At 45.6% G+C, this 16,872-nt stretch overlaps 1 protein-coding gene across 2 annotated transcripts in view; it reads left to right on the top strand.

Moving 5' to 3' along the window:
* The window catches only part of vapb (VAMP associated protein B and C), an 85,905-nt gene extending 84,629 nt beyond the window's left edge, over positions 1 to 1,276 (top strand). Inside the window, exon 7 of one of the 2 annotated variants that reach the window (XM_033042009.1) lies at positions 129 to 1,276. In XM_033042009.1, the coding sequence (XP_032897900.1) occupies positions 129 to 287 (159 nt within the window). In that variant the 3' untranslated portion in view covers positions 288 to 1,276. The remainder of the gene's footprint in view (positions 1 to 128) is intronic. The other variant, XM_033042010.1, reaches the window with a different exon arrangement.
* Positions 1,277 to 16,872: the final 15,596 nt, after the last annotated feature.

Genomic DNA, 16,872 nt, shown 5'->3' with positions numbered 1-16,872 from the left:
ATTGTGGAGGGGGCTTTGGCTGAAGGAAGCTTTACTTGTATCGCATCTGGGTATGTTTGAAATGGGGAGTATGATCTTCCACAGAGGACACAAGTGGCTCATCCCTTGCACGTGTTCTTGTATTGCAGGAGGATGACGGACTGCGAATGAGGAGGATGCCTCAGATGGGTAACCCTACACCATCCAGCAACGCCATGATGAAAGAAGAAGGACCAGCCGCTCGAATGATTGCCATGGTTGTCCTGTTCTTTATCCTGGGGACAATTATAGGGAAACTGGTGTTGTAGGAAGGCAGCATGCTGGTGATCTGTTAGCTTGGGTTGTTTTTTGTTTGATCTGCCATATCATGGGGTAGAAATGATTTCATGATCGAAAATTAAAATACAAAAAAACACTTTAATGTACAGCATATCACAGGTTCTTGCCTTTCAGTTACCCCTTTGCACAACAAGTACAGAAAGATAATTGGGAGAAACCTTGTATTAATTATAAAATTGTACAGTTAGTTGCACACAGATCTCAAGTTATTGGCATGGGGGACGAGGGAGAACAAAACATTTTGATGTGGTGACGGCATATTCTAGGTGTCATTTTAATCATGTTAGATAATGGTACCTGTCACAGGATTACCTCTTAAGTACGCGGTATGAATGCTGATGCTGCCTCTAACATCTGGTGTGTAGAAGTGGACTGGCTGGCTGGGAGGCAGAGTCGAACAACTCCATGTAATATTTCCACAGCAGCCCTTTCCTTCCCCAGCCCGACAGGTAAAGAGTTGAATAGTTTCCATCATTGTGGTCTTTCAGAGTGGCCCGTGTCAAGGTTTAGAACAAAAACTCAACAAAATATTATAATGGCTAGACCCATTTATTCCTTAAGATGTTGTCCCATGCTTATATTTGACAAATAATTAAAGGACTTCCTGTATTCCATTTCACACTTAACACGAGTAACTAAACTCCAGTGCGGTTTGTTACCTGCCATTAGCTCGACCCGTGTTGGGAGCTAGGTGGGCTGACTGAAGACCATTGCTGCTGAGAACTGCATTGTGGAATAGTCGTCTCCACATATGCCTTAGGCACTACAGTGAAATTAGATGTGTACTATCAGCTTTGATCATCCAACATTGGAATACAGCAGTCGGGCAACTATTTTGTATATAATTAACTGTTTATCAGAAAGATTACAATGAATATTAGTAGTTAAATAGTCTATGCCGTAATGACCAATTCTGTTTGGCTATGTAGCATCTTAATAAAGCCCAAATTTAATTGATTTTACTTGATCTCGTTATTTTTCAAACTTTCATCAACTGGTATCAGGAGATTGTCAGCAGTCGTTCCTTCATCAATGCAGGGATCAGTTGCTTCATCATGCCAGTAATATTATGCTGTAGACCTGAATGGAAAATTTAAACGTTCGATGCAATTCTATAAACTGTATGAATAGTCATCATTATCGGCAGTCACTCGAAACGAGTATGACTGTCCGCTCCATAGGGTCGTCTACTTGTGGGTCTGCAGATGTCTGAAGATGCCTTGGGTGCAACGTGGGCCGTGGAGACTGGCGGTGGTTGGTGGTCGTCGAGCCCCCTTCTCTCTCTCCTTACGGTGCTGTCGCTTTGTCTCTGTGACACAGCGTAGTTCCATTTTGTGACGTGCAGCTCCTTCCTGCACGGATTTCCTCCAGGAGCGCAATGTGCTCCCAGTTGCTTGATGTGATGTGGAATTTCTTCAGACTGTTATTGATGTTGTCCTTGAAGCGTTTCTTTGGCCCGCCGGGGACTCGCCGACCTTCCTTCAATTGAGAGTACAGGATTTGTTTCGGGAGACGCGTGTTGGACATGCGGATGACATGGCCAGTCCATCGAAGTAGGTGCTGCATTATTGTGGTGGTGATGCTGGTCATGTTGGCTTCCTCCAAAACGCTGATGTTGGTGTGTTTTTGTCCTCCCAGCTGATTCTCAGAATCATTCATAAGGATCTTTGATGGTATTGTTCCAGGGCTCTCAGGTGCCTGCTATAGGTGGTCCATGACTCTGCTCCATACAACAGGGTGGAGAGGACAACGGCTCTGTAGACCAGCAGTTTTGTTTGGGCCTTTAGGTCTCGGATATGAATAGTAGCATAATGTGTATGAAAGAACTGCAGATGCTGGTTTAAATCGAAGGTAGACACAAAATGCTGGAGCAACTCAGCAGGACAGGCAGCATCTCTGGAAAGAAGGAATGAGTGACGTTTTGGGTCGAGACCCTTCTTCAGACTGTACCTTCAAATAGTAGCACAAAGTGCTCACTCCAAATGTAACCCAAAGGTTTTGTGGTATGTGGTGACCTTCAACTCTCGCATATGTACCAAATATCTAACATTCTTTTAAAGGCAAAACAAAGGCATTTTTGTTTTTGTTTTAAAGTTCCAGTGGCTGTTTGGAGCAATTGCTGGGAAATCTCATTGATAGCAGTACCTTTTGGAGCCAGGTTTCTCCAGTGACGTCAGCTAACTTTGAAGCCCAAGGCTTGCAATTGACGTTGAATTTTGAAACGTGCAACTACTTGTTATGTAGATTAAATTAATTGGGAAAATCTAGATAATTGAGCTTCCCAGTCCAACAGCAGGTGGAGATCCACCGATTGCTTAAGCACTTCACCTCATCTGTGAAATCTGAAACAACTAACCGCATTAATATTTGATAGCATGGCACCCAGTTATTCAGTATCCATGATGTCACCTTGGAGAACAGTGTAATTTAGCACAGGGTCTCAGCGAGGCATTTAGCTGCCAAGCTGGCCATGAATTTACCTTGTTCCATCAGTGATCTTTATGTGCATGGATAATGTTTTGGCCCTGCATAATGGGAGACACCTATTAGCTTTCACAGCCCTTGGGAGGAGAGAGGGAGCGAGACCACCTGGACTAGCTCAGTCCGTATATCCTAGTGGGTGTCAATCCATAAATTTTCCATCGTCTGTTGGGAATCCAATTCGACCTTGTGCAAAGGTAAATAAAATGAGGCAAATTCATAAGACGGGGGAATGAAAATCAAAAAGAACACTGACATTGAGAGGGAGAGCAGTTACTGGAATTCTGAAATCAATGGGTGCTGGAATCCTGATATGAATCCTGCTGGAATCCTGAAACATAGAAATTAGGTGCAGGAGTAGGCCATTCGGCCCTTCGAGCCTGCACCGCCATTCAATATGATCATGGCTGATCATCCAACTCAGTATCCCGTACCTGCCTTCTCTCCATACCCTCTGATCCCCTTAGCCACAAGGGCCACATCTAACTCCCTCTTAAATATAGCCAATGAACTGGCCTCGACTACCCTCTGTGGCAGAGAGTTCCAGAGATTCACCACTCTCTGTGTGAAAAAAGTTCTTCTCATCTCGGTTTTAAAGGATTTCCCCCTTATCCTTAAGCTGTGACCCCTTGTTCTGGACTTCCCCAACATCGGGAGCAATCTTCCTGCATCTAGCCTGTCCAACCCCTTAAGAATTTTATAAGTTTCTATAAGATCCCCTCTCAATCTCCTAAATTCTAGAGAGTATAAACCAAGTCTATCCAGTCTTTCTTCATAAGACAGTCCTGACATCCCAGGAATCAGTCTGGTGAACCTTCTCTGCACTCCCTCTATGGCAATAATGTCCTTCCTCAGATTTGGAGACCAAAACTGTACGCAATACTCCAGGTGTGGTCTCACCAAGACCCTGTACAACTGCAGTAGAACCTCCCTGCTCCTATACTCAAATCCTTTTGCTATGAAAGCTAACACCATTCGCTTTCTTCACTGCCTGCTGCACCTGCATGCCTACTTTCAATGACTGGTGTACCATGACACCCAGGTCTCGCTGCATCTCCCCTTTTCCTAGTCGGCCACCATTTAGATAATAGTCTGCTTTCCTGTTTTTGCCACCAAAATGGATAACCTCACATTTATCCACATTATACTGCATCTGCCAAACATTTGCCCACTCACCCAGCCTATCCAAGTCACCTTGCAGTCTCCTAGCATCCTCCTCACAGCTAACACTGCCCCCCAGCTTAGTGTCATCCGCAAACTTGGAGATATTGACTTCAATTCCCTCATCCAGATCATTAATATATATTGTAAATAGCTGGGGTCCCAGCACTGAGCCTTGCGGTACCCCACTAGTCACTGCCTGCCATTGTGAAAAGGACCCGTTTACTCCTACTCTTTGCTTCCTGTTTGCCAGCCAGTTCTCTATCCACATCAATACTGAACCCCCAATGCCGTGTGCTTTAAGTTTGTATACTAATCTCTTATGTGGGACCTTGTCGAAAGCCTTCTGGAAGTCCAGATACACCACATCCACTGGTTCTCCCCTATCCACGCTACTAGTTACATCCTCGAAAAATTCTATAAGATTCGTCAGACATGATTTACCTTTTGTAAATCCATGCTGACTTTGTCCAATGATTTCACCACTTTCCAAATGTGCTGCTATCCCATCTTTAATAACTGACTCTAGCAGTTTCCCCACTACTGATGTTAGACTAACTGGTCTGTAATTTCCCGTTTTCTCTCTCCCTCCCTTCTTAAAAAGTGGGGTTACGTTTGCTACCCGCCAATCCTCAGGAACTACTCCAGAATCTAAAGAGTTTTGAAAGATTATTACTAATGCATCCACTATTTCTGGAGCTACTTCCTTAAGTACTCTGGGATGCAGCCTATCTGGCCCTGGGGATTTATCGGCCTTTAATCCATTCAATTTACCCAACACCACTTCCCGGCTAACCTGGATTTCACTCAATTCCTCCAACTCCTTTGACCCGCGGTCCGCTGCTATTTCCGGCAGATTATTTATGTCTTCCTTAGTGAAGACGGAACCAAAGTAGCTATTCAATTGGTCCGCCATATCCTTGTTCCCCATGATCAACTCACCTGTTTCTGACTGCAAGGGACCTACATTTGTTTTAACTAATCTCTTTCTTTTCACATATCTATAAAAACTTTTGCAGTCAGTTTTTATGTTCCCTGCCAGTTTTCTTTCATAATCTATTTTTCCTTTCCTAATTAAGCCCTTTGTCCTCCTCTGCTGGTCTCTGAATTTCTGCTTTTACTGGCTAATTTGTATGCATCATCCTTCCCTGATTTCCCTTGTTATCCACGGATGCACTACCTTCCCTGATTTATTCTTTTGCCAAACTGGGATGAACAATTTTTGTAGTTCATCCATGCAGTCTTTAAATGTCTTCCATTGCATATCCACCGTCAACCCTTTTAGAATTAATTGCCAGTCAATCTTGGCCAATTCACGTCTCATACCCTCAAAGTTACCTTTCTTTAAGTTCAGAACCATTGTTTCTGAATTAACAATGTCACTCTCCATCCTAATGAAGAACTCAACCATATTATGGTCACTCTTGCCCAAGGGGGCACATACAACAAGACTGCTAACTAACCCTTCCTCATTACTCAATACCCAGTCTAAAATAGCCTGCTCTCTCGTTGGTTCCTCTACATGTTGATTTAGATAACTATCCCGCATACATTCCAAGAAATCCTCTTCCTCAGCACCCCTGCCAATTTGATTCACCCAATCTATATGTAGATTGAAGTCACCCATTATAACGGTTTTGCCTTTGTCGCACGCATTTCTAATTTCCTGTTTGATACCATCTCCAACTTCACTACTACTGTTAGGTGGCCTGTACACAACACCCACCAGCGTTTTCTGCCCCTTAGTGTTTCGCAGCTCTACCCATACCGATTCCACATCCTCCAAACTAATGTCCTTCCTTTCCATTGCGTTAATCTCCTCTCTAATCAGCAACGCTACTCCACCTCCTTTTCCTTTCTCTCTATCCCTCCTGAATATTGAATATCCCTGGATGTTCAGCTCCCAGCCTTGGTCACCCTGGAGCCATGTCTCCGTGATCCCAACTATATCATAGTCATTAATAGCTATCTGCACATTCAACTCATCCACCTTATTACGAATGCTCCTTGCATTGAGACACAAAGCCTTCAGGCTTGTTTTTACAACACTCTTACCCCTTATACAATTATGTTGAAAAGTGGCCCTTTCTGATTTTTGCCCTGGTTTTGTCTGCCTGCCACTTTTACTTTTCACCTTGCTACCTATTGCTTCTACCCTCATTTTACACCCCTCTGTCTCTACGCTCATTCCAACATGTCTCCTTCGCCACTAGAGAAGACAAGACACTGGACAAAGTCTACACTAACATGGCTGAAGTTTACAAAGCCGTCCCCCTCCCCCACCTTGGTCAGTCTGATCACCTCTCATTGTTCCTGCTCCCTAAGTACTCCCCACTCATCAGACGGGTAAAACCCACTGTGAGGACAGTTAAAGTCTGGTCAAAGGAGGCAGACTCCACACTTCAGCAGTGTTTTGGAAACACTGACTGGAAGGCGTTTGCAGCCCAGGCCACCATTGACTCCCACACGGACATTGATTCCTACACATCCTCTGTTCTGGACTTTATAAACTCCACCATCAACAGTGTCACCTCCCTCAAACGGGTGACCATATTCCCGAATCAGAAGTCATGGATGCACAGCGAGGTCAGGCTACTGCTGAATGCATGGGACACCGCTTTCAGGTCAGGCGATGCTCGAGCCTACAGTTCATCCAGGGCTAACCTGAAGAGGGGCATCAAGAAGGCCAAGCACTGCCATAAGCACAGGATTGAGGAGCACTTCAACAACAACTCCGACACATGTGGCAAGGCATCCAGGCCATCATGGACTGTAGACCCACCAACACCACCCCCACATCAGGCAACGCCTCCTTCCTTGAGGAACTTAACCACTTCTATGGCCGCTTTTACAGGGACAATCTAGAGATGGCCATCAAGGCTGTGCTCCCTGCCGATCACCAGCCCCTCTCACTCACCCCCTACGACGTGTACGTGGCACTGAGTAGGACTAATGCACGCAAGGCTGCTGGCCCTGACGGCATCCCCGGGCGTGTCCTCAGGGCCTGTGCTGCGCAGCTGACAGACGTCTGGACTGACATCTTCAACCTGTCACTTGTCCAAGCAGTTGTCCCCACGTGCCTTAAAACCACCTCCATCGTGCCGGTGCCAAAACACTCCACTGCGGCAAGCCTCAACGACTTCCGACCAGTTGCACTTACTCCAAGTGCTTCGAGAGGCTGGTCCTGGCACACCTCAAAGGTTGCCTACCCCCCACACTGGATCCCTATCAGTTTGTCTACCGCAAGAACAGGAGTACGGAGGATGCCATCTCAACGGCACTTCACTCCGCCCTCTCCCACCTCGACAACAGAGACACTTACGTAAGAATGCTGTTCATCGATTACAGCTCAGCATTCAACACCATTATACCCTCTAAACTGATCACCAAACTCGGTGAACTGGGCATCGACCCCTCCCTCTGCAACTGGATACTGGACTTTCTAACCAACAGACCCCAGTCTGTTAGGTTAGACAAGCACACCTCTTCAACCCTCACCCTGAACACCGGCGTTCCACAGGGCTGTGTGCTGAGCCCCCTCCTCTACTCCCTCTTCACCTACGACTGCACACCTGTACATGGTACTAACACCATCATCAAGTATGCAGATGATACAACGGTGATTGGCCTCATCAGCAACAACGATGAGTCGGCCTACAGGGAGGTGGTCCAGCTCCTAGCAGCATGGTGCGCTGACAGCAACCTGGCCCTTAACTTCAAGAAGACCAAGGAGCTCATTGTAGACTTCAGGAAGTCTAGGGGCGGCACGCACACCCCCATCCACATTAACGGGACGGAGGTGGAACGTGTTTCCAGCTTCATGTCCCTGGGGGCCAACATCTCCGATGACGTCTCTTGGACCCACAATACCTCAACTCTGGTCAAGAAGGCTCACCAGCGTCTCTTCTTCCTGAGGAGACTGAAGAAGGTCCATCCGTCTCCTCAGATTCTGGTGAACTTCTACCGCTGCACCATCGAGAGCATCCTTACCAACTGTATCACAGTATGGTATGGCAACTGCTCTGTCTCCGACCGGAAAGCACGGCAGAGGGTGATGAAAATTGCCCAACGCATCACCGGTTCCTCGCTCCCCTCCATTGAGTCTGTCCAAAGTAAGCGTTGGCTGCGAAGGGCGCTCAGCATCGCCAAGGACTGCTCTCACCCCAACCATGGACTGTTTACCCTCCTACCATCTGGGAGGCGCTACAGGTCTCTCCGTTGCCGGACCAGTAGGTCCAGGAACAGCTTCTTCCCTGCGACTGTTACACTACTCAATAATGTACCTCGGTGACTGCCAATCATCCCCCCCCCCCCCCCCCCCCCCCCCCCGGTCACTCCTCCCACAGGAAAACACTGTGACTGTATGTATGTAAATAGATGTATTTATTGTCATATTCTATGTCGCTCTTCCAGGGAGATGCTAACTGCATTTCGTTGTCTCTGTACTGTACACTGACAATGACAATTAAAGTTGAATCTGAATCTGAATTACCAAGCTAATAGGCTCGGTGGTAAAAGAAGAGTTGGTGTTGTGAATGTATGGTCTTGCATCGGAGCTGGGCAGTTGTCTGAATGTAGGGATATGGGGAGAAGGCAGGTACGGGTTATTGATAGGGGACGATCAGCCATGATCACAATGAATGGCGGTGCTGGGTCGAACGGCCAAATGGCCTCTTTCTGCACCTATTTTCTATGTTTCTATGTATTCTTGACTCCAGGAGACTGCACCATGTTATGATGTAAGCTTTGTTTACTGGGTTTCTATACTCAGAAGTTTCTATACTTAGAAGGATGAGAAGGGATCTTATTGAAACATATAAGATTACTAAGGGTTTGGTCACTTTAGAGGCAGGAAACATGTTCCCAATGTTGGGGGAGTCCAGAACCAGGGGCCACAGTTTAAGAATAAGGGGTAAGCCATTTAGAACGTGGATGAGGAAACACTTTTTCACAGAGAGTTGTGAGCCTGTGGAATTCTCCACCTCAGAGGGCGGTGGAGGCCGGTTCTCTGGATACTTTCAAGAGAGAGCTAGATAGGGCTCTTGAAGAAAGCAGAGTCAGGGGATATGGGGAGAAGGCAGGAATGGGGTAATGGTTGTGGATGATCGGCCATGATCACATTGAATGGCGGTGCTGGCTTGAAGGGCCGAATGGCCTACTCCTGCTGCACCTATTGTCTATTGTTGGAAGAGTGTGGGAGGCCAAACAACTGTCAGAGTGAGCTGGAGAATTAAACTGGCAAGCGACTAGAAGCTGAGGGTTACCCGAACAGAGGTGTTTTCACAAAGCAAGTCACCAATCTGAGTTTGATTTCTCCAGTGCATGAATCGGGGTGGGAGATTGCAACCTTCACATGGTCCGCCCTACTTTCGACTAATGCAATCAACCTGGCGTGCACAATCAAATAAGATCAAATAGAACAAGTGGTCCTGCAACTTTAGGCTGTGCACGCCGAACGCAGGAAGTATGAGTGCATGGATCAAATCGCAAGTATGCCACCGATTGGACAAAGTACCAATGAATTACTGCTCCACCAAAGGGTAATCTCATAATATGAATTATCTGACCAAAATAACTAGTTTATTTGCATTGACGTCGTTGCGGGATTGTAAAGGACATGCCTCCTAACACGGGAGATTTCGGGATGTCTGCCCCAGCTCTGTGGATACTTCTGAGTGTCAGCGAACCTTTTGTATTTGAGGCCCTCCTGTCCAAGCATGATGGATGCCCACTTTCAGGGCTGAGCAAGCTAGCACTTCTGCAGATACTGAATTTTAGCTGCAAGGTTAGACAGGAGAAGCTAAGAAGGCCAAATGGAAGCGTGCAGGATGACTTTTGATCAGCTAAACAGACTAATGAGTCTGTTCTCATTAACAAGTGTCTCAAGAACCTGGGGTGACTGATTCATAGAACAGGAAAAAGATGCAAAGGGATAGCTTTTTGACACTGGTTATGATCTGAAATTTGCTTCTGCTACAAGTGGAGGGTGGAGTCAATCAGGGTTTTCAATGGGGAACTACATTGCTAATTTACAATGGCCACTCAACCTATTAACCACCACGTCGCTTGGGATTCAACAGGAAATCTGTACCTTCAGGAAACTTGCAGTCGTAGAAAGAATCATCAGTAGGACTACAGAGAAAATAATCGATAACATTTTAGAGAAGCAATAGGGAAGAGAATGGAACCGATTGAATCTACAAGTAGCTTATATTAACTCAATGGTTGATTGGCCTTCTGTGGCAAAATGATTGTAGCTATCTCACTGTCATTCATCCTGTACTGAAGCCCTGAGAAAAGACTCAACGGATTATAAATAGACAATAGGTGTAGAAGTAGGCCAATTTTTTGAGGATGGAACTAGGAAAATGGACAAGGGAGAGCTAGTGGATGTAGTGTACCTGGACTTTCAGAAAGCATTTAATATGGTCCCACATCGGAGATTAGTGGGCAAAATTAGGGCACATATTATTAGGGGTAGGGTGCTGACATGGATAGAAAATTGGTTGGCAGACAGGAAACAAAGAGTAGGGATTAACAGGTCCCTTTCAGAATGGCAGACAGTGACTAGTGGGGTACCGCAAGGCTTGGTGCTGGGACCGCAGCTATTTACAATATACATCAATGATTTAGATGAAGGGATTTAAAGTAACATTAGCAAATTTGCAGATGACACAAAGCTGGGTGGCAGTGTGAACTGTGAGGAGGATGCTATGAGAATGCAGATTGACTTGGACAGGTAGGGTGAGTGGACAGATGCATGGCAGATGCAGTTTAATGTGGATAAATGTGAGGTTAACCACTTTGGTAGCAAAAACAGGAAGGCAGATTACTATTTAAATTGTGTCAGGTTGGGAAAAGGGGAAGTACAACGGGATCTGGGGGTCCTTGTTCATCAGTCAATGAAAGTAAACATGCAGATACAGCAGGCAGTGAAGAAAGCAAATGGCATGTTGGCCTTCATAACAAATGGAGTTGAGTATCAGAGCAAAGAGGTCCTTCTGCAGTTGTATAGGGCCCTAGTGAGACCACACCTGGAATATTGTGTGCAGTTTTGGTCCCCTAATTTGAGGAAGGACATTCTTGCTATTGAGGGAGTGCAGCATAGGTTTACAAGGTTAATTCCCGGGATGGCGGGACTGTCATATGTTGATAGAATGGAACGGCTGGGCTTGTACACTCTGGAGTTTAGAAGGGTGAGAGGGGATTGATCTTATTGAAATATATAAGATTATTAAGGGTTTGGACACGCTAGAGGCAGGAAACATGTTCCCGATGTTGGGGGAGTCCAGAACCAGGGGCCACAGTTTAAGAATAAGGAGTAAGCTATTTAAAACGGAGATGAGGAAACACTTCTTCACACAGAGAGTTGTGAGTCTGTGGAATTCTTTGCCTCAGTGTGGGACGGTTCTCTGGATGCTTTCAAGAGAGAGCTAGATAAGGCTCTGAAAGATAGCGGAGTCAGGGGATATGGGGAGAAGGCAGGAACGGGGTACTGATTGGGGATGATCAGCCATGATCTAATTGAATGGTGGTGCTGGCTCGAAGGGCCGAATGGCCTACTCCTGCACCTATTGTCCATTGTCTCCTGCACTCCACGGTTACTCCCCTTTCTCACAGTCACCCACCTTCGCTCTTCCTGTATCCTTGACGTGACAACCTCACTGGAGGTCCTGTCCAGGAAACGCTCGTTTTCCCGGATGGCCCTGAGGTCATCCAGTTGCTTTTCCAGTTCCCTAACACATTCGTTCAGGAGCTGCACCTGGACACAATTGCTACTTTGCAAATTCGATTCCTCAGCCAATCCCCGCTCCCTTCACCTGCTGCCACTCCTGTTCCAACCTCCTTGAAATGTACGTGCTGTAACTGGTCCCGCCTGGAATTTAAGACAACCGCTAACGCTACCTAAAGAAAAACACGGTACCAACTCCTAAGAGCTTACCTCTCAGCAAATCCCAGCTTTGTTTCCCCTGCTGCTGCTCCTGCTCCAACCTCTTGAAAATAAATGAATTCATTTTAGTTCTGAATTGTAAGTAGATGGTTTAATCGGGTTGAATTCAGTACAGAAAATATCTATGATAGATGAGGAAATTGCAGTTGTCTACATGAAGGAGGGAGGGGGTGGCATCTATTAACGGATTTGAATACAATTATTTGTCATTCCTGAACAACTCTGACCTCTAAGTCAACAGAATTATTCAAGAAAGCTCCATGCTGAGAGCAGAAAAGGTTATTAAAACACAGCGCGACAATGCTGACATTAATAAGGGTTTGACTTCAAGAGGAAAATTTGAACTTCTAGATGTGAATTTCACAAGTAATCAGGTTTGACCGGAATTTAAGGAAATATTTTCCTCAATCCAATTGATTTGTAAAAGTGTCTCCCAGCTGACACTGGTGGGTGGATTAATTACTTGGTTTAGCCGAAGAATGCTTAGTTACTGATGGGAGACACATTCCACAGGGCATTTGTCACAACGATGAAAGTCAAGCATAAGGTTGCAGTCCATTGACGCACAAAATCCAGATCCCTGCCCCATGTATTGGCTCTCGTAGACCAGGAAGTTTGTCATTTCCTTTCATATAAATAGCCTTGACCTAGCTGGCTGGATTACTGTGAAGATTAAAATGGTGATATTGAGTCACTTTCCAGAGACTTGTACTTAAAACTGACATTCCCTCTGTAGTATTAATTTAATGGAATGTTGGAACCAGTAACATTTGATCAAGACCTTAAAACAAGGTTCCAACTGCCCCTCAGTGGCATGTAATAGATCTTGCAATACTATGAAGGTCAAAAGATTTTTTTTCTACAACCAACATCACTGATAAAGATCATCTGGTTACTTATTGGAATTTGTCATGTACAAGTTCTAACCACTATTACAACAAATCTTAAGTTACAAGATTCAAGAGAGTTTATTGTCATGTGTCCCAGATAGGACAGTGAAATTCTTGCTTTGCTTCAACACAACAGAATATAGAAGGCATGAATACAGAACAGATCAGTGTGTCCATATACCATTATATAAATATATACACACATGAATAAATAAGCAGATAAAGTGCAAATAAACAGATAATGAGCTATTAATGTTCTGAGTTTTGTTTGAGTTGAGTTTAATAGCCTGATGGCTGTGGGGAAGTAGCTATTCCTGAACTTGGACGTTGCAGTCTTCAGGCTCCTGTACCTTCTACCTGAAGGTAGCGGGGAGATGAGTGTGTAGTCAGGATGGTGTGGTTCCTTGATGATGCTGCCAGACTTTTTGAGGCAGCGACTGCGATAGATCCCCTCGATGGTAGGGAGGTCAGAGCCAATGATGGACTGGGCAGTGTTTACTACTTTCTGTAGTCTTTTCCGTTCCTGGGCGCTCAAGTTGCCGAACCAAGCCACGATGCAACCGGTCAGCATGCTCTCTACTGTGTACCTGTGGAAGTTAGAGAGAGTCCTCCTTGACACACCGACTCTCCGTAATCTTCTCAGGAAGTAGAGGCGCTGATGGGCTTTCTTTATAATTGCATTAGTGTTCTCGGACTAGGGGAGATCTTCAGAAATATGCACGCCCAGGAATTTGAAGCTCTTGACCCTCTCTACCATCGACCTGTTGATATAAACGGGACTGTGGGTCCCCAACCTACCCCTTCCAAAGTCCACAATCAGTTGGTTTTGCTGGTGTTGAGGACCAGGTTATTGTGCTGGCATCATATGGTCAGTCGGTCGATCTCTCTTCTATACTCTGACTCATCCCCATCAGTGATACATCCCACAGCAGTGATGTCGTCAGCGAACTTGATGATGGAGTTCGCACTTTGACCGGCTACGCAGTCATGACTATAGAGTGAGTATAGCAGGGGGCTGAGCACACAGCCTTGAGGTGCTCCCCTGCTGATTGTTATCGAGGCTGACACATTTCCACCAATACGGACAGTCTGTGGTCTTTGAATGAGGAAGTCGAGGATCCTATTGCAGAGGGATGTGCAGAGACCCAGATCTGAGAGCTTGGTAACCAGCTTGGAGGGGATAATGGTGTTAAATGCCGAGCTGTAATCAATGAATAACAGCCTGACATATGAGTTTTTGTTGTCCAAGTGGTCCAGAGCGGAGTGGAGAGCCAGCGAGATCGCATCCACCGTTGATCTGTTGCACCGTTTAGCAACAATGCTAAATTCTAAAAAGCCACTGTAGAAAAAAAGTCCGATTTTTATTTTTTAATATTTTGCCATTGACATATTCTGACACTGTCAGAAGGTGTGGTTCTTGTCTCATGTGAGAACTTTTTGTTTACCTGTAGATCTTAATTTATTTTAGCTGTGTATATGTGGGGGCAGGTGGGGGGGGCTGTGGGGGAAACCGTTAATCTCTTCCCTGTGCGGGGACCCGACTATTCCTTGTCATAAAAAACTTCATGTCACAAAGAGCCGCTTTGGATATTATTCGCCTCGACACTGCAGTTGGACTGCTGAACCGCGGGAGAAGGAACAAAGGGAAGAGATAAAGACTTTGCCTTCCATCACAGTGAGGAGATGTTGGAGACTCACTGTGATGGATGTTTATGTAAACTATGTTAAGTGTGGGTCTTGGATTGTGTTTGTAATGTAAAAAAACTGTAGAAATGGAATTTCGTTCAAACCCAGGTTTGAATGACAATAAATAGCATTCTATTCTATTCTATTCTATTCTATTCTATTAATATAACATGTGTAGGAAGGAACTGCAGATGCTGGTTTAAACCGAAGATAGACAAAAAAGCTGGAGTAACTCAGTGGGACTGGCAGCATCTCTGGAGAGAAGCAATGGGTGACGTTTCGGGTCTGAAGAAGGGACTCGACCCGAAACATCACCCATTCCTTCTCTCCAGAGATGCTGCCTGTCCCGCTGAGTTACTCCAGTTTAATATGATAATCTTGGCAAATCTATACCTGCTGCATTGTTTACTTATTAATATAGAATGCCGCATTGTCCTCTACAAGCGAGTACTCTTCACACAAACACACAAAATGAAAATGATCAGTTGTGGTGATAGTTGGCTGGGAAGATGAACATTGGACAGATCACTGGGGAAAAGCTGACTGTGGGACCACATACATCTTTAATACCCTCCTGAAAAGACAGACAGGATCTTGGCTAAATGTTCTTCTCTTGGAGTCGTACAAGGGTACAGGCCTTCTGGTGCATCCGACCATCATGCACACATTTACATTGATCCTGTTTTATTCAACACTCACCTAAATATTAGGGGTAATCATTTATCCTTCCCACCTGCATGTTTTTGGAATGTGAGGGGAAACTGGAGAAATCCTTGCATTCACAGGAAGAACATGCGGTGCTTGGAGAATTGTGAGGCAGCAACTGTCCTATTGTGTGCCAGGGTACTTCCTTCCCTCATGGCTCATACAAACACTGTGTGTAAAGTGATACTGGATATCCAGTTTGATCGGCAGGATCAGATTTCTGGAGTGGATTAATTAAATCTCTTGTTGGCTTGAGTTGCAGCTGGCGGGTGTACCTAAGACATGTCTGAACCTGGCTGCTCCCTGGTTAAGGGGTGCCTCCTTTAAGACATTGTGTCATTTCTCTTGCTGTAACCACAGTAAATGTGGGTGGAGGGGATGAGAGCAATAGGTGGGGCACAGGGGAGGAGGTGTGGGGAAGAAAGGGGAGGGGGGAAGGGTTGTTTGAGGTTATCTAAAATTGGAGAATTTAATGAGGGCGAAGAAGGGTTTCGGCCCAAAACGTTGCCTATTTCCTTCGCTCCATAGATGCTGCTGCACCCGCTGAGTTTCTCCAGCACTTTTGTCTACCTTGGAGAATTCAATGTTCATACCATTGTGTTGTAAGCTACCGAAGCCGAATATGAGTCGCTGTTCCTTCAGTTTGCATGTGGCCACACTCTGGCAATGGAGGATGCCCTGGATAGAAAGTTCAGTATGAGAATGAGAAGGGGGATTAAGATGGTTAGCCAACAGGAGATCCAGTAGATCTTGGCATACCGAGCGCAAATGTTCAGTGAAACGGTCGGTGAGTCTATGGTTGGTGTCACCGATGTAGAAGAGGCCACATCGGAAACACCAGATGAAGTAGATCAGGTTAGAGGAGGTGCGTGTGAACTTTAGTCTCAGCTGGAAGGACTGGTGGATGTATAGGGATAGTTGTTACATCTCCTGTTGTTGCAGGGAAAAATACCTGGGGAGGGGGTGGTTAAGGTGGGAACGGATATGAACTAAGGGGTTGTAGAGGGAGAGGTCTCTGCGGAAGGTGGAAAGTGGTGTAGATGGGAAGATGTGACTGGTAGTGGGATCACAATGGAGGTGACGGAAATGTTAAAGGATGATGTGGAGGCTGGTGGGTGAAAGGTGAGGACCAAGGGAACTATCATTGTGCCGTCTGGTGATGGGATTAGCACTAACGTAGTAAGGCTTGGACTAATTCTAAAGGAACTACGGGACACAAAGGTGATACAGGTGAGAGATCCCTCTACGATTGTAGAGGGGGAACCACATTTACTGAAGAAAGAGGACATCTCGGATATCCTAAAATGAAATGTGTCACCTTGGGAGCAGATGCTGTGGAAAAATGATTAGAAATGAAGTTTGCTGTATCCTAATACAATGGGACAGAAGAGTGGAGTTGTTGCCTTACAGTGCTCGAGACCTGGGTTCGATCCTGACTACAGGTGCAGTCGGTACGGAGTTTGTACATTCTCCCTGTGACTGTTGGTTTTCTCGGAAATGCTCCGGTTTCTGCCCACATTCCTAAGGTGTGTAAATGTGTAGGTTAATTGACTTCTGTAAATTGTCTTTGTGTGCAGGATAGAACTGGTGTATGAGTGATTGCTGGTCAGCGCAGACTCGGTGGGCCGAAGGCCCTGTTTCCACACTTTTTCTCTAAACTAAAGCAATTACAGTCCGTGG

The sequence above is a fragment of the Amblyraja radiata genome, chromosome 23, assembly GCF_010909765.2.
Source record: "Amblyraja radiata isolate CabotCenter1 chromosome 23, sAmbRad1.1.pri, whole genome shotgun sequence".
NCBI classification, from domain to species: domain Eukaryota; kingdom Metazoa; phylum Chordata; class Chondrichthyes; order Rajiformes; family Rajidae; genus Amblyraja; species Amblyraja radiata.
The sequence above is the reverse complement of the archived record's forward strand: the minus strand, read 5'-3'. Positions and strand labels throughout refer to the sequence as shown.